Source organism: Marmota monax, unplaced genomic scaffold, assembly GCF_021218885.2.
Source record: "Marmota monax isolate L192 unplaced genomic scaffold, Marmota_monax_Labrador192_F-V1.1 WCK01_AAM20220418_F8-fsc00035, whole genome shotgun sequence".
NCBI classification, from domain to species: domain Eukaryota; kingdom Metazoa; phylum Chordata; class Mammalia; order Rodentia; family Sciuridae; genus Marmota; species Marmota monax.
Window position 1 is genome coordinate 7,430,765 of NW_026691961.1, and position 23,090 is coordinate 7,453,854.

A 23,090-nucleotide genomic window follows, 5' to 3' on the forward strand; every position below is an offset into this window, starting at 1 on the left:
ATAAGCAGGTCCTGCAAAGCCTGGATGCCCAGACTGGGCTGGCTGGGCCAGCAATGATATCTCTCTGGAAAGCCAGGGACTGGGCTTGCCTCCAACACATGCCACAGCTGAGCATCTGGTGTCTGTGGGTCCCCTCCTGTAGTGGGCACTGTAGGCACCATCCAGACCCATCTTGGAGACCCAAAGACTCCCTAGCTGCCAGGAGCACCAGTCACAACTGAGACACACCCCTAGCCAGAGTCACTTTAATGGAAGAGAGCACCAAAAGGCAATGTACATTCAGCAACAGGTAAAGAGCTTTCCTCTGTGTTCATTCCCAGGAGATGTCTCTGTTCCCAAGCTCCAGTGGATCTTTACCATTGAGCTACATCCTCAGCACTTTTTATTTTGAGACAGAGTGGTCTCTCATTAAGTTGCCTAGCCTGGTCTTGAACTTGTGGTCCTCCTTCAGCTTCCAGAGCCACTGGGATTACAGGTGTATACCAACACCCCTCATCTTCCCAACCCCAGCTGCAGCAGCCACTCTTGCAAACCTGTTCTCTTCTCACTCCATATCAGGAGCAGGCCCTGCAGGCATATCCCTATTTCAGCATCCATGTCCAGGAATCCCCTGGCTGACTGACCAACCTTGGCATCCTGAGTGAGGGCACCTGAAGGACAGCATGAGCAAAGTAAGGTGGACATATGTGTTCAAGCCACCTAGACATGTGTCTGAACACACATATGCTCTGCCTCATGTCAGCTCTACTGACCTATACTCTGGTGGAGAGGCTCCTTAAATGGAATCCCAGTCCTTGGCCCCTCTCTTTCCCCTTGATCCACCCTGGAGAAATGGAAATCAGCTGCAATTGCCTAACATACCCAAGGCTGTGGGACAGCCTTCTGGTGATGGGCCAGCCTTGTTGTCTACCCAGGTCTTATGGAGCTCACTCCAGGACATGAGCGAGCGGGTGGGGACACTGACCAGTAAGAGTAGTCCTGGCAGCCACACAGGAATCCTCAGTTCAGCCTCCAGGCCACAAGTAATCGCCCCAGGGGGCCAGCCCTTGGGCTTTGGAGGGCCCTTGAATAGATCAAAAGAAACTGCCCCTCCCTGGGAAGCAGAGATGCAGGAATGGGCTTAGGACCAGGGCCTGGCTATTTGGGGAGGAGGCGGAAGTGGGCCAGGCTAGCAGGAGGCCTGAAGTCATAAGCTATTTCTGAGGCAGTTGCCCCTTCCCCTTGACCCCTGGGCTTGGCAAGGGGGTCCTATAAGCTCAGGGCTCAGGGCTTTGCATCATTGGCAGTACTCCCTTCCTAGGAAGGGAGGATGCAGCCCACACAAACCCCATTTGACCTGCCCAGTGGCTGCCCTCTCTACCCAAGGAACTGCCCCTATCCCCAAGCCCACCAGACATAAGGCCACTTAAGGCAGTCACGGTGGCAGCCACTGTGCTGAAAAGGAACTCACTGGCTAGTCTCAGTTACAGAAGACTAAGCCAGTGTCCTGGGCTCCTGGAACTGTGAGGCTGGAACCCTCTTCTCTACAGCCTTTAGTGCCAACAGGAACTGACAGCCACATCCCCCACAGCTGGAGGCAGCTCCAACCCTTCCACAATCTTTGGGGGGAGGGGCAAGGGGGCAGAGCAGCTCATGCCAACACTGACCCCAGCCTTAACCCTTTCAGAGCATCAACACCCATGCATCCTCACTGATATCCTTGCCTTCCCCAACAAAGCAGCAGGGCACAGTGGGGACAGGAGGCCCCAAGCTCCTTTCTCTCTCTTGGTTCTCCCTCCTGGCCAGTTTGCCAGCCAGCCCGGCAAACCACAGTGGGAAAGCCCAGCCCACCACTTCCAGCCTTCAGAGGGAGCCTTACACCACAACCAGGAAGTAGGGGGCAGGGAGGGAGAGACTGCATACCCGCCCCCCCACTCAGGCCAGAACATCTGGAGAAGTGGGATGCTGGTGCAGGCCCCACCTCTTTCTGGGGCAGAGTCCAGGCTACCCACCAAATGGAATGAGCCTCTCTTTCATCCCAGATGAAAGGAGAATCCTCCAGAATGCCCATGATTTCTACAACACCCACATCCCCATGCTTTCATCAGGGAGAGAGGGGTCTAGCTGGGGCCTCAGTTTCCCTCATACATTGAAAGGGAAAGGGCTGTGGGTGTTGTTCTCACAGGAAGGGGGAGTCTTGGGCGGAATGGCTGCAGGGGATAAGGAGGAAAGGGGGTGGGAGTCACATCCAGGCTTGCCTCAATAGCAGGGATTTATAACACATTGCCCCCACCCCCACCCCCGGAAGCAGCTAGCAGTGCCACAAACAGCTGGGTGGCTTCCAGCAGGCAGCAGGCTGAGGCTGCCCCTCCTTCCACAGGAAGTCCCGGTTGGGGCCCTTGGGGGTGGGATGGGATGGCTGAGCCTTAGCCTGGGTCAGAGTTCAGCCCCTGAGCTGGTCAACAGAGAAGCAGCTGGATATCAAGTGCCTTGTTCACCTGAGGGTCACAAGAGACATGGTCTATCCCTTTGTCCTATCCAGTACCTTTCATACTGCACACAACTGCTCTGAGGCCTCTATGGTACCAAGGTCAGAGTCACAGAAATCAGAGCTCAGAACAGGCCCCTCAAGGATTTTTACAGGACAGAGGTGGGTTGTCGGGGCGGGGTGGTGTTGGTGGTGATATTGTCTGCATAAGGGCCCAGCAGACCCTGAGGATCCCTACAGGGGCAGAGTGGGCAGTGGTGGCTATGCTGGTGTAGGAGCTGCCCCTGAGGGTTCCCTCTCTGGGTCCAGCACTGCCCTTCCCAGAGGCAGGGTGGGGAGCAGGCGCTGGGTTATGCGGAGGGGAGAAGTGTATAGGGCAGCTGCCGCCCAGAAGGGCGGGTGTTCACGGGTCTCCACAGCCGTGGCCCTGGCCTCAGCCCCTTGAGGAGGCTGGCCACTCTCCAACCGGCCCGCCCAGGACGTGGGCGAGCTACTGTCCACATGCCTGGGCGCTAGGAGGGGTGAGAGCTCCGCTGCAGAGACAAAGATCCCGCTGCTCCCCCTTTTCTTCCTCTGACCGGCTGTAACGACCCCGGCCCTGGCGTCCATTTCCTGCCCACTACACTCAAATGCCCCGAGGTAGGGGTAGGCAAGTTCGGGTCGAGAACTGGGCCGCCGCCTCCCGGCGCGCTCTCCATAGTGCCGACCTAGCCCCAAAGCAGGGGCTCCGACCCGGTCCTCAAGGGCCCAGTCCAGCTGCCCGGCGTAATGACTATTGGTAGGGGCGGGCTCTTTGGAGGTAGGCGACCAGGGGCAGCCGAGATGCAGGGAGGTCCCAGCCGCCTCCGGGGACTGCGGGAAGCGAAGTCTTCACTGGGCCGGGCTCTGCCCCTCCGCAGGCGCCCCGCCAGGTTCCTACTGCGCAGGCGCGGCCCCGCCCAGCTGCTGGCGCTTCCGGGCGGCGGGAGGCGGGCAAGCTGCGGGTCCCAGGGATGTAGGCTCCCGGCCGCGGCGAGGCCGAACCCCATGGGAACTCCTGAGAGTGCGGCCGCGCTCGCGGGCCCTGATGAAGCCTCCAATTCCCGAACGAGCCCGCCGCCCATGAGCCCCCAAGTGACCGGATGCCGCGGGGCCCGCCTCGGGCCAAAGCGGGTGAGAGCAGGACCGCAGCGAAGCGGAGGCTGAGCCCACGGCGAGCTGGCACAGTGGGCCGGGCTGCAGAGACGGTCACGTCAGCGTCCATTCACGGCCGACTGGCGGCCTCGGCCCGACGTGGACGTCAGCACTGATGTTAAAAATAATGGATGTCTTGCGGGGCAGGGCGCCAAGGGTACCGCCGGAGACCAGCGGCCCAGGAAGGCGCGTCCAGGCCCCACGCTCACTTGCTGTCTTCCTCTCCAGCTTCCCGAGGCCCCAGACCCGCTGAGGATGCGTCTTCAGGTTTCCCGGCCATGTGATGGCGGAAGGGACCTCTCGCCCCACTTGCTCCTTATTTTGACACCCTGGGCAGTAACGCAGAGTGCAGTTAGGGACTGGCTGGGGTCATGCGCTGAGCATTTGAGGTGGGGTTAGGCAGATGATCAGCCCCATTTTCACCCAGCTGTGTGTTTCGGGCCTCCTGGGCCAGACAAGTCTGGGACAGTGTGAGTCTTGCCTCCATCAGCAGCCAGTGGGGAAAGAAGCTCTGTCTGAGTCTAGGCTGGTTTTTTGGTTTTGTTTTTTGGTCCCTAGGGTGCTCTACCCATGAGCTACATACATCCCCAGCCCTTTTTATTTTGAGACAAAGTCTCAGTTGCACAGGCTGACCCACAAATTGGAATCTTCCTGCCATACCTCCCTAATAGCTGAGATTGCATGCATAAATTCCTGCACATGCATATATACACTGTAAATTCCTGGTTAGGGTTGGGTACAAAGAGCAGGGTTCCAGAAGCAAACTCAGAAGGTTCCCTGGGGTCAACATGATAAATGGGATCAAGAGGGTCCTAGCTCCTTCTCTGCAGCCTCAGACATCCCCCCCCAGGCCTGCAGCCCTTGTCACCAGGCTGTGCATCTCCCATGTGTGAAGGGCCCAAAGGGCAGTGTCCACCTACCACCCAGCAGCCTGTCATCACTTGAGGTTGAATATGTCAGCCTTGGCATTGTTTGTGCCTCAGAGAAACCCATAAGGTCGGTACCACAGTTTGCAGACGAAAAAAACTGAGGCAGACAGAGCCCTTGAACTCCCAGGGCCTGTTTCACCACATAGTTTTCTGTTGCCTCCTACTCAGATACTTTTGTTTTCCCATTACAGCTTTCCCGAAGGATGGGGCAAAAAAAGCGAATGGCAGAGAAAGAGTTGCAGCAGAGCCCACTGGACACAGCCCAGTCGCCTTCCCCAAAGGAGCCCCACTTGAGACAAGCCTCTTCCCTGGGCCCCCAGCGCAGCATCTATTTCTCCAGCCCAAAGGGCCACCCTGCCCGGCTAGGAACAGAGTTTTTTGACCAGCCAGCCATCCCTCTGGCCCGCGCCTTTCTGGGACAGGTAATATCAACAGTGATATCGTCTCTAATGAGGTTGCCATCATGAGGCCCTCACCACTGTTCACAGCCTGACCTGGCCCTCATGGACCATCCTTGTGCTGGTGCAGTTAGCTGCTTTCCCACCCTGGTCCCTGAAGAGCCTTATCTTAGTTGTCTGGGGTCACTGGGAGAAGGAGGGCTGTTTGCCTCAGATGGAGGAGGGCTGTCACCATCAGTCTTCCTTTACTTGCAAGGAGAGTAGCAGTTCACTGCCAGCTTTCCCACCTGGGACATGGACGCTTAGTCCCTGTCTACTTGGGACCCCTTCAGGGTAGGTCACTTGGAGGTACTATAACACTGTTGGCCCTGTATCTTTGAGGGGCTGGCCACCTTGCCTGCCTTGTCTCCTGACAATCAACACTCGTCAGGATGACATTTCTGATAATTTTAGACTCACGGGAACTGTGCAGCCACTGTCAGATTACCAGCATCAAAATTGCCTTGGGACAGCTACCTTCCTACCACATGGCTCACAGGGGCAGCCCTGGCAGCCCAGTGGCCCCTATAGCTCAATGTAGATTCAGGATCTGGGCTCTGGTGGACATATTGGAGTGGGAGCAGGGACCATCCTGGGGTGGCCTGCCATGCACCCTGTCACCACACATGCACAGCCATGGAGTCTTGGCTAGGTCTGTCTTGAGTACCATCTGGGTATTCTTCCTGGGTATCAAAGTCCCAGAACTGGCTTACTGGCTCTCCCAGAGATTCCTTGGCCTACCCTTTGTCCTTTAACTTTTAGGTTGAAATGGCCAAGAGAGCCAGTTTCTGTGACTAATAGAAAAACCAGTGTGTTGAGGCTGGGGTTAGCTCAGCAGTACAGTTCTTGCCTCACACATGTGAGGCACTGGGTTTGATCCTCAGCACCACATAAAAATAAATACAATAAATAAAGATTTAAAAAAAATCTTGTAAAAAAAAAAGAAGAAAAACCAGAGTGCTCAAGGCCCTGGCTCAGTCTCCAGCACTGAAACAAAAGCTACTGAAATAAGTCACCCTCTGAGCTGAGAAGGGTGCTGCCTCCCCCAGGAACATGTACCAAGAGTCTGGTGCTAACTCAGGTGTGGTGGTACACACCTGTGATCCCAGACTCATGGACCATCCTTGTGCTGAGGCAGGAGGATCACAAGATTGAGGCCAGCCTCAGCAACTTACCAAGGCCCTAAGTAACTTAGCAAGATCCTGTCTCAAAAAATAAAGGGCTGGGGATGTGGCTTAGTGGTTAAGTACCCCAGGGTTCAATCCATGGTACCAAAAAACAAAACAAAAACAAACAAAACCCGGATGCTTAAAAAAAAAAAACCTAGCTTACTGGAGAAGGGATGAGATTCTGTTCCCATGAAGATGCTTTCAGCTGCAAGGGCCAGAGGATCTTTCTGAAAGTAACTTAGATATTGAACATTTATGACATGACAAACAATATGTGGGGCAGGTGCACCCCAGGATTGATGGTCAAGCATCAGAGTGCATCCACCTCTAGCCAGTGTCCTTGGCATGTCGTTTACTTTTAGGCCTGTATCATACCTACTGGAGTCTGTTGGTGGACAGGATGATGTCTAGCAGAGAAGAGGGTGCTCACTCTCTGTCCCTTTGGTTGGGGAGGACAGCCTTTTCGATAACCTCCCAGTGGGTGCCCTTGCAGACCCCTCAGCAAGGTCACACTCTTATCAAAAGGTTCATTTCAGGGCTGGAGATGTAGCTCAGGGGTAGAGTGCTTAAGAGTGCTCAAGGCCCTGGCTCAGTCTCTAGCACTGAAACAAAAGCTAATGAAATAAGTCACCCTCTGAGCTGAGAAGGGTGCTGCCTCCCCCAGGAACATGTACCAGAGAACTAAGGTGTGCTCCCTGCAGAAGGGTAGCTGGGCCCCAGGGTGCCAGGAGGCACGGGGGCAGGCCTCCTCAGAGTCCTGGAAAGCTCTCCTCTGGAGATGATCAGGCCAAACCCAAGGTACTCACTCCTGTCCCCAGTGCTTTGGATGCCTGTGGGCATTTCTAGGTTTCAGGACAGTCATCAATCCATCCTGTCCTGTGATACTGACCCTCAGGCACCACAGCTGACCCTAACCTGAGTTCAAGGTGGCTGGCCTTCCAACTGGTCCCTCTGACCTAAGGATGAGGCAGTTGCTGTAGATGTGGCTAGTCCCTGCAGTTCTGCTGTGAACCCTGGTTGAGTCCGGCCTAGGTCTGGGTCTTCAAGCACAGGGGCAGAACGGCTGGCCATTCCCAAGACAGTGGTCCAGGCTAGGGAACTGCAGGCAGCTGGTCCTGCTGTTCAGAAAAGCTTTACAGCTGGTTGGTGGGAGCTGAGTGTGAGGGTCTTTTGTGATTGCTTTGGAAGGTCACTCCACAGGCTCTGGAATACCCCAGGAGGCCATGTATGGATACCCTTGGGAACCTGTGCCTTCCACACTGGCCAGCCTCGTGCTGATATAGTCCTCTGAAGGGAAATGGGAGAGGAAGTAGGGAGGACTTGAAGGTCAGCCTACATGGTGGTCATCTAATAGGGCTTGTGGTCTCAATGGTGGCTTTTGGGATCTAATTAGGAGACACGGTGCAGGTGCCAGGTGAGAGGGCCTGGCTGAATCTGGCACATTCTGAGCTAGTGAGAGGTTGCACAGGCTGGAGACTGTCAGGGTGGGTATACCCCTATTCCTTCTGGCCCTGAGCAGACTACCCACACACAGGTCCTTGTCCGGCGACTTGCTGATGGCACAGAGCTCCGTGGCCGCATTGTGGAGACCGAGGCATACTTGGGACCAGAGGATGAAGCTGCCCACTCAAGGGGTGGCCGGCAGACCACCCGCAACCGCGGCATGTTCATGAAACCCGGGACCCTGTATGTGTACATTATCTATGGGATGTACTTCTGCATGAATGTCTCCAGCCAAGGTTAGTAATGTTGGCAATGAGGGAGCAGGACTGGCACAGCCCCCTTAGCTAGTAATTGGGGGACTCCCAGGAGGACTGGGTTGTCAGGCATTTGAGGAAGGTAGTGCCATTGCCAGGGCCAAGTCCAGGATTCAGGAGCTCTGGCTGCATTGATAGGGCATGGTTGGCTAATGGGACTGGGCCCCTGTGGGATAGAGGCTATGGGACACACCTGAATGCAGAGCAGACAGATTCCATGAGGTTACCACTGATCCCAGAGCTTGAAGCTGATGGCAAAGAGCACTGGGGTAGATGTGGAAAGAGCAAGTTGTAGGGAAGCAAAGGAGAGATCAATCTGGGCTGAGCTGAGCAATTGCAGGAGCCTATCAAGTGGCCTGTTGTGGGGTCTGATCAGTTGTTCTCAGCCAGGAGCAATTATGCCCCTTAGGGGACATTAGGCAATATCTGGAGACATTTTTGGTCATTTTATAGCTGGGGATGGTACTGCATCTACTGGTTGAAAACAGGAGTGCTGCCGAACCCCTATAAGGCACAGGACAGCCCTCACCACACAGGAGCCTCTGTCACAGTGGAGTTGTCACAGTGGAGTTGCTGGCTTGGTGCTCTGAGAGAAGCCCTCACTTGTGAGTATGGCTCTGGTGTAGACTCTGCCCTTGGTGAACTCAGAGCACCATCCTGTCAAAGCCACTGCTCACCAGACAACCAGACTGTTTGGGGAAAACAGTAGGGGGTCACAGTATGCCATGCTGCAGGCCATGTATGTTGGACAGTGCAATGACGTGGGGATTTTGGCTGCCCAGAGCCTACAGCTAAGGATGTCAAGTGCAAGAGCCTTGGAGACTGGGGGACACAAGGACTTCAGGACCAGCCCCATGTCTGACCCAGAGCAGACATGGAGGAAAGCTCTCAGTGATTAGTTATCCAGGAGGGTGGGAGCCCTTCCTGGAGAGCCATGATTACTCCTGAGAGCTGGTTGCAGAGCTCCTTGTTAGCAATAACTAAGCTCAGGAGGGGAGGGCCAGCCCCAGGAGAAAGGCTGAGCCTAGAAGTGCTTGGTGCTATGGCCAGTGGAATGGTGGCAGGGATGTGATATTCCTTTCTGAACATGTGATCAAGATGCCCCAGGAACGTGCAGGTTGTGGGGGCAGGACCCCACATGGGTGAAGACAGGGTTAGGATCATCCAGATAAGAGTGGTGGCTGAGGATATGGTTGTCACCTGTGTAGGTGGAGGCAGCACATGGAAGTTCAGAGGGGCCAGGTTCAGGAGGAGAATAGCCAGACTGCCAAGGCTGGAGCCACTGTGCAGCAGAGCAGGGTGAGGTGGTAGAGGCTGGGCAAGAAGAGAGTAAAGGTGTTTCTGTCATTATGTGAGACTCAAGTGCATTCTGTGTAAGAACCAGGAAAGAGGTGTGCCAGAGTGGAGGCTGAGATGCTTTTCCTTTATAGGTGGCTCTGGCTCAGCAAGGGGTCTGCCTACTTCCTGCAAAAGTGACTCAGGGTAGGGCTGGGAATATAGCTCGGTTAGAGTGCTTACCTTGCATGCACAAAGCTCTGGGTTCAATCTCTAGCGCTGCCAAAAAAATTAAAAAGTGAGGGTGGGCACAGAGGGTGAGCAAATAGCAAACTGGAAGTAGCATAAGACTCAGAGGGACTGGAACCTCCAGGCTTTGTTTTGAATCTCTTTGAAAACTGGCTGGTTATGGGGCTCACAAGAACCCAGCACTTGCTGGTTGCAGGCTTTGCTGCAGGGCATGGCTCCATTCACTTGGACTGGCCCTGAGTGCTGACGCAGAGCAGAGGCTGGGAGCAGACCCACCTGGCCAAGGCCCAAAAGTGGGTACTAGCTTGGCCACACTTGGGCCAAGCCTGACTCCCAGGAGACTGGGAGTCCAAGGTCCATAGGTGAGCAGCTTTACTGGAGGGTCAGAGCTGTCCTGGCCTGGATCCAGGTCATCATTGTCCAAGACCAGTAATAACAGGGGCCCTCCCAGACATTCAGGTCTAGAGGAATTTGGATATCTGTGCCTTCTTAGTGGGTCCCTGAAGTAGCCTGGACTGATAGGGCAGGGCTGGGCTGGAGAAGACCTCCAAGGGAGGTCTTGTGGACATCTCCCGACATGCGTACCGAGAGCTGGAGGACAGTCCCTCTACTGAATCATGAGCCACGGCCGTTCTAGCATCCTGTGCCCAGGCCAATTTCCAGGCTTGGCCAACAGGTTGCTGAGTGGCAGACAGATGGGGAGCCATAGTGCCTGACTAGGAATCTAGGCTTGTCCTGGGACTGCCCACTTCCTAGCAAGGTTATGCCAGTCCAGGAGCACCAGCTGCTGGGGCCTCACAGTTGCCACCAAATACAAGATGAAGGGAAAGGGGCTGTGGTTGTAGCTCAGTAATAGAGGGCTTGCCTAGCCTGCGTGAGGAACCGAGTTTGGTTCTCAGTACCACATAAGAAAATAAAGTTATTAAGAAGATGAAGGCAAAGCATGTGCTTTTGTGGTGGCAGCCAAGGGGTCCCTACAGAAGGAACAGCTGCCTTGTGGATGCAGGTATGCAGAGGAGTCTAGACACAGGGAGGGGCAGACCCAGAAGGCAGTGAGCAACCATGTCAGCACTGTGACACTGGAGGTGCACTGGAGCAGGAAGACAAGGGCCAGGGAGGCTCTGCTTCCAAACTGTCTATCTGTCCAACAGGGGATGGCGCTTGTGTCCTACTGCGAGCACTTGAGCCCCTTGGGGGTCTGGAAACTATGCGCCAGCTTCGCAACAACCTCCGGAAAGGCACGCTTAGCCGGACCCTCAAGGACCGTGAGCTTTGTAACGGTCCCTCTAAGCTGTGCCAGGCCTTGGCTATTGACAAGAGCTTTGATCAGCGGGACCTGGCCCAGGACGAGGCCATGTGGCTAGAGTATGGTCTGCTGGGCCCCAGTAGACCAGCCGTGGTGGCAGCAGCCCGTGTGGGCATTGGCAACGCAGGGGAGTGGACCCAAAAGCCCCTGCGCTTCTACTTCCAGGGCAGCCCATGGGTGAGTGTGGTGGACAAAGCAGCTGAGCAGAAGAACACACAGACCTGAGCAAAGAGCCCACTCAGGCTTTTTTTAATTGTTTAAAAACTAAATAAATGTTTTGCTTCTAGGGAACTGTTTTGTCTTTACAGAGCCCCTGGTTGATCATCACATGCCTAAAGTCAGTCCTTCCTCCAGGGTTAGGGTCAACAGGAGAGCCACACAGTACATGCACATTCTGGGGCAGGGTCCTGGCAGGAAGTTGAGCTGCCACCCACCACAACGGTGACCTATGTGGTGCTGTGGAGAGGCTGGGCCAGGAGAGGATCCTAGCAATCTGGGAGGGATGCAGTGCATGGTGAGCAGAGGTGGTGCTGGGTGAGGTGGCCACACATGCTGACGCCATCAGAAGGCAGGAAGGAATATATATCCCTCAGGATAGCACAAAAAGTGAGGCAAGGTCACCACAAATGTGGCCAGGGCTAGGATGAGGGTCAAAACAGCCTATGTGCACGTGTAAGGACACAGTCCTCACCAGATGTGAGTCTAGAAGGCACCCTTCAGCTTTTGGTGATGGTAAGGCTGTTGCGAGGACTAAGTGAGAGTTAAAAGAGCACAGAGGATGATGGCCTCACAGCTGCTGCTGAACCAAGGTGCCTGTGGTAAGGATAAGGACAAGGGCTCTGCAAGCCTTCAGTCAGGCCAGGGCTGGCCACCCATGCAGTGCCCACCCTCACACCCCATTCTCTGCCTGGCTCATGTGAGCAGTGCCTGGAAGACGGCAATGACAGGGTCCTCATGGGTGGTCACCACCAGCACACTGCGGAACTTGTCGAAGAGCATGAGCAGCTGGGAGCGCCGAGTGTTCTCGTTGTACATGATCTCCTCCAGGTGATGGTGGCCGCGGAAGTAGTGAAGGAGCCTGGAGGAGGGGTGGCATTAGCCAAGACAAGGCCTGCACCCTGAAATGCCTCTGACAAACACTGGTGGGGGTTAGCTCAGCATCCTGGACCCAATGCCCACTGGAGTCCCTGGTGACCAGCAGTGGGCATGAAGTGGTCCTAACAAGAAGCACAGCTGTCTACATCTAGAGCCACTGAAGACTGCACCCCAGAGCAGGAAAGAGGCTGCCAGAGGCTCCAGATGGTCCTTTCCAGGGTCTAGAGTGTGGTTCACACTTAATGCTGGCAGCCTTACCTCTCCCAGGAAACCACACACCTCCAGTCAGGGTTGGGGAACAGGCTGTCAGGCCTATAAGGTGCAGGGGTCCTGGGCAAATCCCTGCCAAGTCCTACTCGGGTAAGAACTTGCAGGGGATACTTCCAAAGACAGGCATATAGGCCCCAGACCTCAGTGACAGTGCTGAGATGCCATCTCACCCTGGCACATGTCATGTCAGGTATGCCCCTTCCAGTTTCTGTACAGCTCCACCCAGCCACCAGCCCCCACCTGGCAAACATGCGCAGATCCTCAGGGTTCTGGGCAGCGGGTACACTGAGGATGGCTGCCCGCTCATGCTCTGACAGGCTGGCCAACAGGCTCTCCGTCATCCGCTTGTTCAGTGGTGAATCCCCACTGGGGAGCAGCTCTGCACTGGAGTTATCCATGCTGGGGCTGGTGAGGGTCATGTCATCACTGCTGGCTGTGTGCAGTACAGGTCAGGGTGGATTCCAGGATGCCAAGAGAGCAGTGAGGGCAGAGCCAGCCCCCACCTAGGGACATACATAGGGCTCCTCCTGGTTCCCCAGCTGCCCTACCCAGAAATTTGGCTGACACCCATCCCCTAGGTGTGACATTCCCCCTTGTGGCTCTGACCTAGAACATGGGAGCAGCCCAAGGACCCTGAATAGGTCCATGGTATACCCCCTGTATCCCTAGGCATGTCTGGGTGAGATGCCACCTCACCCAGCTTGGAAGATGGAGCATCTGTACAGGCAAGGTCCTTGCATGAAGCCCACAGCCTGCCCCTAACCTGGGGCCCAGCACTTGGCAATGGATTTCCACCTTTAGGGATCTTCCTAGAAGTGACCATGACAGTCTCCTCATGGGCCCTCAGGCACAGGAGTTTCAACTATCCTGGTGAAGTGAAATCCTGCTCTGATCCCAGGCTGGGGCTGCTCCTGGCCAGCAAGATCCTGCTAGAGAGGCCCAGGATAGCCATGGTGGGCAGAGAAGACAGGAAGGGTCTCGACGGGAGACACAGAGGCAGACACACACGTGTGCAGCCATGTGGAGGCACCTGTCACACTTCCTAGCTGCCACCCCATGTCTCCCCCATCGCTAGACAGATGACCCAGGTGAGGGAACCTTACTTGGAGAGCCAAAGCTTAAGGCATTGGGTGTGCTGAGGCTGCGGCCGCCGACCCGGGCAGTGAAGGGGACATCCTCCTCCCGTAGGCGGGGCTCTTCCTCACTGGGGGAAGCCATCAGGCAGACATAAGTGTGCAGCTGGATGAGGAGCCGGTGCTGCAGCATCCACACCACCATCTGGATGAGCTGGGTCTGTGGGCAGGCAGTGGGTAAGGCCGGTTCCCCCATCCCAATGTCAACCTCCTATGGCCATGGCCCCAAACGGCTCGGCATACTCTGGTGCTCAGTCCTTGGAAGGAAAGCTCCTCACCTCAGAAAAAAGAGCCCACAGCTGCTGGGAAGCTCTGCAATGCCTACTTGCCCCAAGGGAGGTCCCTAATCACACCACACTGGCTCCTACCACACACCTGGGCTGTGCTAGTGTCTGGCGAAGGAGCAGGGCCTGGGATACAACCCTCCCTTTTCTGAGCTAGAACCATCTCTGTTTTGCCTCCCTCAGCCTCAGATAACTGGGAGCTGCTGCTGGTCCTAGTGAGCCAGTCCACCCCTGGGCAAACCTAGACACCATTTGGAAAGAGGTTGTTGGCAGAAAGTCCTCTTTCTGGATACACCTGAAGTCTGCACTGGACACACAAGTAGACTCAGAAGGAAGCCAGGAAAGGGTCCCCTGCTCAGGGTGGAGCCAGTGCCCCTCTCACCATACAACAGGTCCAGGCCAGGCCCTCTGTGGCTGGACCTAAAACAGAGCAATGTGCCTTGTGCAGGTCCCAGACCCAGAGCAAGGTGTATGTATGGACAGTCTCTTCCTTGAAGGCCTGCAAGGAACTGCTGACTAGGGTCACCTGGGCTAGGGTTGGGAGGGGAATGGGGGAATGTATGTGCTAATCCTTTAAAAAAACAAAACTCAAAAGGACTGCAAAATATATAAACTTAAAGTGAAATTAAGAAATAAAGGGGGGGGGGCGCTGGGATTGTGGCTCAGCGGTAGAGCACTCACCTAGCACGTGTGAGGCCTGGGTTCAATCCTCAGTACCACATAAAAATAAAGGTATTATGTCCAACTACAACTAGAAAATAAATATTAAAAAAAAAAAGAAAGAAATAAAGGGGGACTGGAGTTGTAGCTCAGTGGTGGATCATTTGCCTTGCATGTGTGGGGCACTGGGTTCCAATCTCAGCACCACATAAAAATAAATCTATAGGGCTGGGGATGTGGCTCAAGCGGTAGCGCGCTCGCCTGGCATGCGTGCGGCCCGGGTTCGATCCTCAGCACCACATACAAACAAAGATGTTGTGCCTGCCGAAAACTAAAATAAATAAATAAATAAATATTAAAAAAAAAATAAAATAAATCTATAAAGATATTGTGTCCATCTAGAACTAAGGAAATATTAAAAAAAAGAAATAAAGGGCCAGGTATGGTGGTGCAGACCCATAATACCAGCACCTCAGAAGCTGAGGTGGGAGGATCACAAGTTGGATGCCAGCCTGGGCAACTTAGCAAGACCCTGTATCAAAATAAAATATAAAAAGAGCTGCTGGTGGAGTACCAGTGCAATTCCCAGTATTGGGGGAAAAAAGAAAGAACAGCAAGGGGCTTGATAAGCACTAGAGCATGCATCCCAGGGACTTGAGGGAAACAAACCTGGCTCCGCCTGAGCCCCTACAGGGTCTGGGGCAGCCACTAGGGAATGACCTGCAAAACCCACCCCATCACACAATACTGGGAAGCTTCTGCTGGGTGGGAGCACTGCCAGCCCTTGCCCAGGACGGAGGAGGCAGGGTACAGATGCAGAGTGTCTTGTTCAGCTGGAAGAAGCTGGCAGGGCTCCTAGAAACCATGCTCCATGAAAGACGGTATTTAGAGCTCTGTCACGCTCAGCGTCTAAATGAGCTGAAAACACCAGGATCTTGCTCTCATTCACAATTTGAGAAGGAAAAGGGCTTGATTTTAAGCACGGGTTTTTGCCTGGTAGATCTGGATTTAACTAAAACAAATACTTGGCTTTTGGAAAGAAAGCCTTGAGAACACCCAGCCTATCTCAGACACCTGGTCCTATCCCATCTGACCAGTGAAGGGGCAAACCTGCCTGGCACCTATGAACAGTGACACCCTACAGTCCACACAGGAAGCCACATACCATCTGCCATGTCAGGAGGAAGCCTCCCCACACCCAACCCAGGACCCTTTGATAAGAAGATTCCAGGCCTAGTGGCCACAGGACCCCCTTGAACACCAAGGGAAGTGGGCAAGAGGCCAACTCACTTGGAGGGGGGGGACACCTTCCATCTGTGGGCACCCCAGACCCAGGGGCAGCACAACAGCCAGTGCTCACCTGCCACATGGCATCTGCAACAGCAAGCCCCCCAAAACAAGGCAGAACGGCAGCAGCACTGAGAGTCTACAGCTCCTGCAGCTGCCACGACTCACCTCCTGCGCAGGGGGTGCCAGGGGGTTCCTGAACTCGGACAAGGAGACAGGCAAAGAGAACTTGGCAAGGATGGACGGCAGGTCGCAGGATGGAAACTGGCGGGAGAACTGCTCAGCCAGTGGGGAATACCTGGGGATAGGCGAGTCCAGTGGTGGGCACAGCAGACCTGTGGGCAGCACCCTCAGCACAGGCCCTCAGTGGGCAATAGGGAATCTGTGCTGGGTGGGCCAGCCGCTGTGAGGACAGAATGAATGTAAGGTGACACGGCAGAGCTGGGCAAGCCTTCAGGTGGACAGAGTCCTGGCACTTTCTCTTAAGGGGTAGCAGAAGCCACAGGCACCAGCTACCCCAAACCCCTCTCTGATCTTGGTCAGGAGGAAGTGGTCCTGATGCAGGCAGGGCCAGCCAGACCAGAATCAGGATGGGCACAGTTGAAATCAGTCACTCAGTGGGAGTGGGAGCCTAGCCTCGAGGCCTCCAGTGCCTCTGAAGCCTGGCAGCCCAGGGAGCATCCCCAGAAGGGTTGGCGGGACTCGCCCTCCCCACCATGGGCACTGGTGGTACTCACAGACACACACTGGCATTGGGAGACAGCACGTAGACATTGTTCTCACACAGCGGGTAGATGATGACAGCTTTGCCCCAGTACACCAGGTGAGCCGCAAGCTGGAACACCTGCAGGCCACAGATGGCTGGGAGGACCAGGCCTAGGATACTATGGTCTTCCTGCTCTGGAGAAGCTGGTCCAAAGCTCATGCAGCACAGACCCTATGGCCATGGCCCCTGGAGTCCCTTCCCTGACTTGGGCAGCACCTCCCACCAGGTGGCAGGTCCCACAGTGTCTCCTGGGACCAGAGCCTTTTCATCACTGCTGCCTGCACTATCTACCGCTGCCACTTCCTGGCCAGACCCTGTGCTGCTGCACTCTTGCTGAGGAACAGTACTGTCAGGCCCAGGCTTCAAGCCCAAGAGCATGGGGACATTTGGAATGTAGAGTAGTGCAGGTGGACCCAGCGAGGCAGGGGGCTTGGCTGGGTGTCCCAGAAGAGGCACAGCCCTACCCACACCCACCAGGACCCCAGCTCAGCTCCCCAAGAAGGAGTAGATGTGGAGTTACTAGCCTAACACCCCTGCACACCCAAAGGCCCCAGATTTGTTCCTGTGGGCCCTACCTTCCCCTAGAGAACATCCTGCCACACTGTTCTTCTGGGCCCTCACACATCAGGAGTCCTTTCCAGGAACCTCAAGCACCCCAGCTTCTCATGGAGGAGAGGTCTGAGAGCAACAGTTGTGCTCCTGCCTGTGTCTCCCTGGATACATTCTGTCCTTGGGGCAGGTGGGCCTCCAGTGTGTTGAACCACCCCTACCTGGACAGAGGCCTGCTGTGCTGCAGAGGACACATCTACTCAGCTCAGCAAATGGGAGCCCCAGTGGTATCAACACGGAGGAAACAGCAGGTCCATCACTGCCCCTCTTCTCTCAACCCAAATGCAGAGCTGCCCATTTTCCTTGTCTCCACTCTTCTCTCTGCTGCAGCAGCTGGCCTGGTCTCTGCTTTTCCAGGCCATCTCCACAAGCAGAGCACCATGCTAGAGGCTAGAAGTCACAGGGCCAGAACCCAGCAATGCTCCCTCTGAACTCCAGGACAGAACCTGCCCTTGCCTCCTCCAGCTGCCAGTGTCTCTCAGCTGGTGGCTCCATGGTCACTCTGACTCTTGCTTAATGGGGCCCTTGTGATTACATTAAGGGCCCACCAGGAAAATCTCCCCATCTCAAGATCCTTAACATCCTAACATCTGTGAAGTCCCACAAAAGGCCACACCCACAGGTGCTGGGATTCGGATGTAGATCTGTGAGGGTCAATATTCAGTCAGTCATAAGGAACATACACTCAGAAGGCGGAGGCATGAGGACCACAAGTTTGAGGCCAGACTAGGAAAAACATAATGAATCTCTGTTTCAAAATTAAAAATAGGGCTAGGTTGTGGTTCAATGGTAGAGGGCTTGCCTAGCATGCATGAGGCACTGGGTTTGATCCTCAGCACCACATAAAAATTAATAAATAAAAAGGCATTGTGTCAATCTACAACTAAAAAATTTCTTAAAAATAAATAAATAAATAAAAGGGCTGGGGATTGGCTTAGTGGTAGGGTTCAACTCCCCATACTGGAAAGAAACAAATAATATACAATGTGACCATAACTTTATTTCAAAGTTATGTGCTTTTTTTTAGGGCACAGTGGCATGCACGTATAGTCCCAGCTACTCAGAAAGCCAAAACACGAGGACCTTTGAGCCCAGGAGTTCAAGACCTTGGGCAATATATACAGACCCCATCTCGGGTTGGGCTGGGGATATGGCTCAAGCAGTAACTCGCTCGCCTGGCATGCGCGGGGCGCTGGGTTCGATCCTCAGCACCACGTAAAATAAAGAAGTTGTGTCCACCGAAACTGAAAAATAAATATTAAAATAAATTCTCTCTCTCTTTCTCTCTGTCTTAAAAAAAAAAAAAACTAGATGGATCTACAGGTTCTGGAATATTAGATTAGATCTATAGGTTCTGGAATATTAGATTAGAGGGACTTCCTCTTTCTGTCTCTGTAATACCTGTAACATTTCAATTTTCAATAGAGAATATATTTATTTACTTATTTATTGGCTCTGGGGGTTGAACCCAGCAGTGCTTTACCACTGAGGAACATCCCCAGTCTTTTTTTATTTTTATTATTATTATTTTTAAATTTTTAGTTGTAGATGGACACAATACTTTTGTTTATTTATTTTTATGTGGTGCTAAGGAACAAATCCAATGCCTCACATGTGGAAGGCAAGCGCTCTACCTCTGAGCTACAACCCCAGCCCCTTTTTTATTTTTTATTTTGAGACAGAGTCATACTAAGTTGCCTAGGCTGGCCTAGAACTTGCAATCCTCCGGCCTCAGCTTCCCACATCTCTAGGGTTACAGGTGTGGCCACTGTGCCCAAATGAGTAAGAATATACTGATTTTACCATTAAACACTATTTGCACTAAGATGGAGCATGAGTGATGTTAAAACATCCTGTGACATTCACACCTGAGGAAGATGCTCCCCAAAGGACTAGCGCCACCTGGGGGCATGGCACCCTGCTTAAAGGCTGGCAGGGTGAGCCATTAGGGCTCATTCAGGGTTTCCACACAGCCTTGCTGCAGCAAGAAAGGGTGAGGCGCAGGCTCAGCACAGTGAAGACTGAGTGCCCGGCTCCTTTCGGCACTTACAACAGGGTATGCAAAGCCTCAGCCTTCCCCATACTGGCCCTGTCCTGCAAGTGTGGGAATGGTGAGACCACATGGGTGAACAGGATGCGGTCCTCACTGGGTCCTGTCCAGTCCAGGAGCCAGAGTGAAGCACAAAGCCAGACTCCAGTGCGTGCTCTAGCAGAGCAGATAAAGGTCAGGGCACACAGAGCACATCCAGACTCACACTGAAAGAGAATTTGAAATGCTGTTTTGGGGAAAAAAATAGGCAGAAATGTCACTGCAGGAGCTTCACAGGCCAAGCTGAGCTTAGGAACCTGGGCAAGCAGAGCCCAAGTGGCCTAGCCTTGGCATCTGCTGCCGCCTGGTGGCCATGTGGTGCATACCAACACCAGACACTCCTGGTCCTCTCCTTGGATGGTACCCACGGCCCTGGCCAATGTCACCCCATCAAAAGCTGGGTCCTTGCCTGCCAGCTTCTTCTTGTGCCCCGCCCGCACTCCAATCATATCCACCCTGGCCAAGGCTGAGGGTCCCTCCCTTAGAGTGCATGGCCCAGCAAGAGGGTGGCATCTCATACAAAGAAGAGGCAGCACAAATGTACACAGTGTAAAGGCCACAGCTCAGGCCCTGGCTCAGCACGTGGCGGGCCCATGTGCAAGCTTCTGCCCTCATGTCCCACATGCTTGTTCCTGTGCCTCTGGGAGACTTCATGCACTGGCCAAGTGCACTATGTGCCATCTCCCCCGCAAAGCCAGCCCTGGGTCCTGTCCTCCAGACCTTTGCCCAGTGCTGGGAGTTCCTCCCTCCTGCCTCCCATAGCTCACCTCCATTTCTCTGCATTCAAGACCAAAGAAGTCAACCCAAAACTTAGGTCAGACTCAGATGTCAGAACCTCAAGCACCCCAGGAACTGGCCTGGTCAGGGCATATAATGCAATAGCTCTCAGCTGAAGAGAGGGCCTGGGAGGCAGCATGGTGAGCAACCTGCTTTCCTGGTGCCTCCCACCACCACCCTGGGGCTGCCTGCTCTGCATGCAATCCAAGTACCCCAGGCCCTACCTGCAGCAAAGCCAGGTCAGCATCCTGGGCTAACTGCTGTAGGTTCTTCACAGCAGACGTGGTCTTGATCACCCGCACCAGAGCTGGGGAACAGTCGACGGGGAGCTCACTCAGCAGGGACTTCTCATCACTGAGCAGCAGCAAGGCATGGTAGGGGCTGAGAAGCAAAGTCATGTCAGTGGGCCTGTGAATCACAGGGCCCCTGCACCAGGCAGGTACCCGGAACTCACTGCACTGTGGAGAAGTGGGATGAGGGAGGAACCAAAGAGAAGGGCAGCAGTGTCCAGGAGCCTTCATAAAAAATTTGCAAGGCTCACTGCTGCCCTTGGGAGAAAACAAATTAGACCAAAACTGAGGTGGGCCATACTCTACCTCTGGGGTGCCTAGCACAGGTTTACTGATTGAATGAATCAAAGAATCTTTCCTAAGTAAATGGTCTCAAACATGGGAAAAGCAAAATCCTCTCCACAGACTACGAATAGAACTACCTAAAAATATATTTAGCAAGGGACTGGAGGGAAGGCGTCACTTGGGACACTGATGGGGGTGGGGAGGGTCCAGGCATGCTTTGCTTTCCCTGGTTTCCAAACATTCAAGAATGCGTCCAGATTTCCTTTCTTTTCCTCCTTTTTTTTTTTTTTTTGGTGGTGCTGGGATTGCCCTTAGCATACCAGGTTTCTTTCCTTCTCTTTCTTTTGTTTGGGGATCAAACTCAGAGTCTCGCATAGGCTAGGCTAGTGCTCCACCACAGAGCCACACCCCAGCCCCCAGGTTTCTTTTTACTATTTAGATAGTACTCAAGGAAATAGGGGACTTGGTGTAGGCGCATGTGTGCCTGTGCCGCAAGACTGGGTCTAGCTCACCCCTCAGAGAAAATCAATGTAGCCAAGAAGCTAGGATCTACGTCACCATGAGATGACATCTGCCCTGGCCCAGGACTGGCTCCTCCTCATGCTCAGCCACACAGCCCAGGCTGGCTGGGAGGCCCAGGGGAGAGGGGTTGGGTCATTTCTGAACCGAACTGGACACAAAATCATGGTTTACTAAGAGCAGAATTCTACCTGCCAACTTTTAGAGGAAAATATATTTTTTTCTTTTTTGGCGGTACTAGGGATTGAATTTAGGGGGTGCTCTACCATTAAGCTACACCCCCAGCCCCATTTATCTATCTATCTATCTATCTAAAATTTTTGAGATAGAGTCTCACTAAGCACCCAAGTAGCTGGGACTACCTGCATCAACACCACACCCAGAAAATAGTTTTAATGTTTTTTGTTGTTGTTGTTGTTTTTTGAGACAGGGACTTGCTAAATTACTTAGGGCCTCACTAAATTGTTGAGACTGATTTTGAACTTGCAATCCTCCTGCCTCAGTCTCCCAGTCCCTGGGATTACAGGTGTGTACCACTACACCCAGCTCAGAAAAGAGAATTTCTGGAACAAGTCTTAGGCAAAGCTTCAGGTGGTGACCACAGGGAAGGGCTCTCACCGGATGGCTTTCAGGCTCCGCTCGATGGCCTCAGGGGGAATCAGGCTGGAGGCAGCATAGTGGATCTTGTGGGGCAGACAGAAGCTTACTTCCAGCCAGCTGTTGATGTGGAGCCGCACCACACCAGATGTGCACAGGCTGCAGAGAGTGGAGCCAGGACTGTTCACACAGCAACACTCTAAGTGCATGCACAGATCACAGCACCAGACCCAGTGTGGCCCCAGCACACTGCTCTGCTGGGTGGAGGAAACTGCAGGGGGAAACTTCATGGACCAGAAAGCATCTTTTCAGTGCATGTAAGAAAGCTTGTTAGGAACACACACAAATGCACCTCTCACTAGAAAAGGGGTGTCTGTGGCCCACTCAGCCTACTAGGGTTTAACGGAAGCCTCTTCTACCTCTAGGGCATCTAACCTGGCCCCCTGCCTGCCTACCTGGCACACACAGCATGTCCATCCTGTGAAGGGGCCTGCCATGAATACCTGGTGCTGGCCCTCACAGGTTTGCCAGGCAGGGTGTATGCTGTGTCCCAAGAGGAGAAGTGAGTAGGAGAGGGAATGTCAAGGTTCCTAGAAAGTTATAGTGGTGGGATGTGTCAGCCTCTGGGGAAGATGCTCCCTGGGCTCCATCCTGACCTGGCTGAGGTGAAAGTCAATGGCCCTCCTGTGTCCCTCTATGGAACAACTCAGTTCTCAAATAGGAGCAAAGCTCAGGACAGTTCTCCAAACCACCCACTGAGACAGGGCCTCCCTCCTTCCTGTTTCCACTCAAGAGAGTAGCCAAGAAATGCTTTTCCCATCACCTCCAACCTGCTCTGCTGGTTCTAGCTCCCACTAGGGTTAAGCCAAGACATCTACATCGGGCTAAGTGTGGAGCTCAGCAATGCTACACACAGGTGACAATCATGTGAGAGGTGCTGAGGCTCCAGATCAGCAGCTCCAGGATGGGTAAGGAGCTCAGCCCGCCCCAGGTCAGAATGCACAAAGCCCCTCGGATCTCTGGAACACACTAGCATCTAGAGCTGAGATGGCCAGTGTGTAGGCAGCCCCTCAACCCCTCCTGGCACCTGTAGAACATTCTTACAGCCTTATCCCCAAATCCTCAAGAAACAGACCAATAGCTCAAGTTTCTCTCTCAAGTTCTCCACAGGTTTGGCATTCATGTCAAATACTGAGGAACAGCCTGGCCTCTTAAGGAATCAAAAATGACACTGTGTGAGACTTGCCAGGGGACCCAGGTTTGTTAGCTGCTTAATGTGAGTAAGCAACAGTTAGGATCTCAGTATCCACAGCAGCAGGAGAGAGGAGCGACAAGGAGGTCCAGTTGGCTGCTCAGTGGCCGGCTCCATGGGAACTACTGCCAGGCTCCTCCACTTCAATGGTGGTCAGATGGTAAAAGTAAAAAGTTCTTCTATTTCTTTTTTCTTTCTTTCCTTTTTAGTGGTACTAGGGATTGAACCTGGGGCACACTTCCACTGAGCTACATCCTCAGCCCTTTTTATTTTTCATTCTGAGACAGGGTCTCCCTAAGCTGCTCAGACTGGCTTTGAACATTGTCTCCTCCTGCCACAGTCACCAGAGTAGCTCATGGTTGCTTTTGGCCAAGAATCAAAACTGAACACCAAGATTCCTACCATTTCACTCACT

General features: G+C 53.8%; 2 protein-coding genes across 10 annotated transcripts in view; one reads left to right on the forward strand and one right to left on the reverse strand.

The window, feature by feature from the left end:
• The first annotated feature begins 3,409 nt into the window (after positions 1-3,409).
• Positions 3,410-11,053, forward strand: Mpg (N-methylpurine DNA glycosylase). Of its 4 annotated transcripts, none has more exons than XM_046440804.2 (4): positions 3,410-3,619; positions 4,761-4,991; positions 7,710-7,914; positions 10,608-11,053. In XM_046440804.2, the coding sequence occupies exons 1-4, from the start codon at positions 3,494-3,496 to the stop codon at positions 10,985-10,987; spliced, it is 942 nt and encodes a 313-aa protein (XP_046296760.1). In that variant the 5' UTR covers positions 3,410-3,493; the 3' UTR covers positions 10,988-11,053. The 4 variants fall into 4 exon arrangements, with proteins under 4 accessions (XP_046296760.1, XP_046296772.1, XP_046296783.1 ...); XM_046440816.2 differs by having other exon boundaries at positions 3,477-3,907; XM_046440827.2 differs by having other exon boundaries at positions 3,477-3,826.
• The window catches only part of Nprl3 (NPR3 like, GATOR1 complex subunit), a 34,562-nt gene continuing 22,456 nt past the window's right edge, over positions 10,985-23,090 (reverse strand). For all 6 annotated transcript variants that reach the window (XM_046440751.2, XM_046440759.2, XM_046440768.2 and 3 more), the window contains 7 exons: positions 21,445-21,582; positions 19,957-20,113; positions 16,229-16,335; positions 15,660-15,789; positions 13,231-13,420; positions 12,368-12,560; positions 10,985-11,840 (listed from right to left, as the gene is read on the reverse strand). In XM_046440751.2, coding sequence (XP_046296707.1) covers positions 11,675-11,840; positions 12,368-12,560; positions 13,231-13,420; positions 15,660-15,789; positions 16,229-16,335; positions 19,957-20,113; positions 21,445-21,582 — 1,081 coding nt within the window. In that variant the 3' untranslated portion in view covers positions 10,985-11,674. The remainder of the gene's footprint in view (positions 11,841-12,367; positions 12,561-13,230; positions 13,421-15,659; positions 15,790-16,228; positions 16,336-19,956; positions 20,114-21,444; positions 21,583-23,090) is intronic.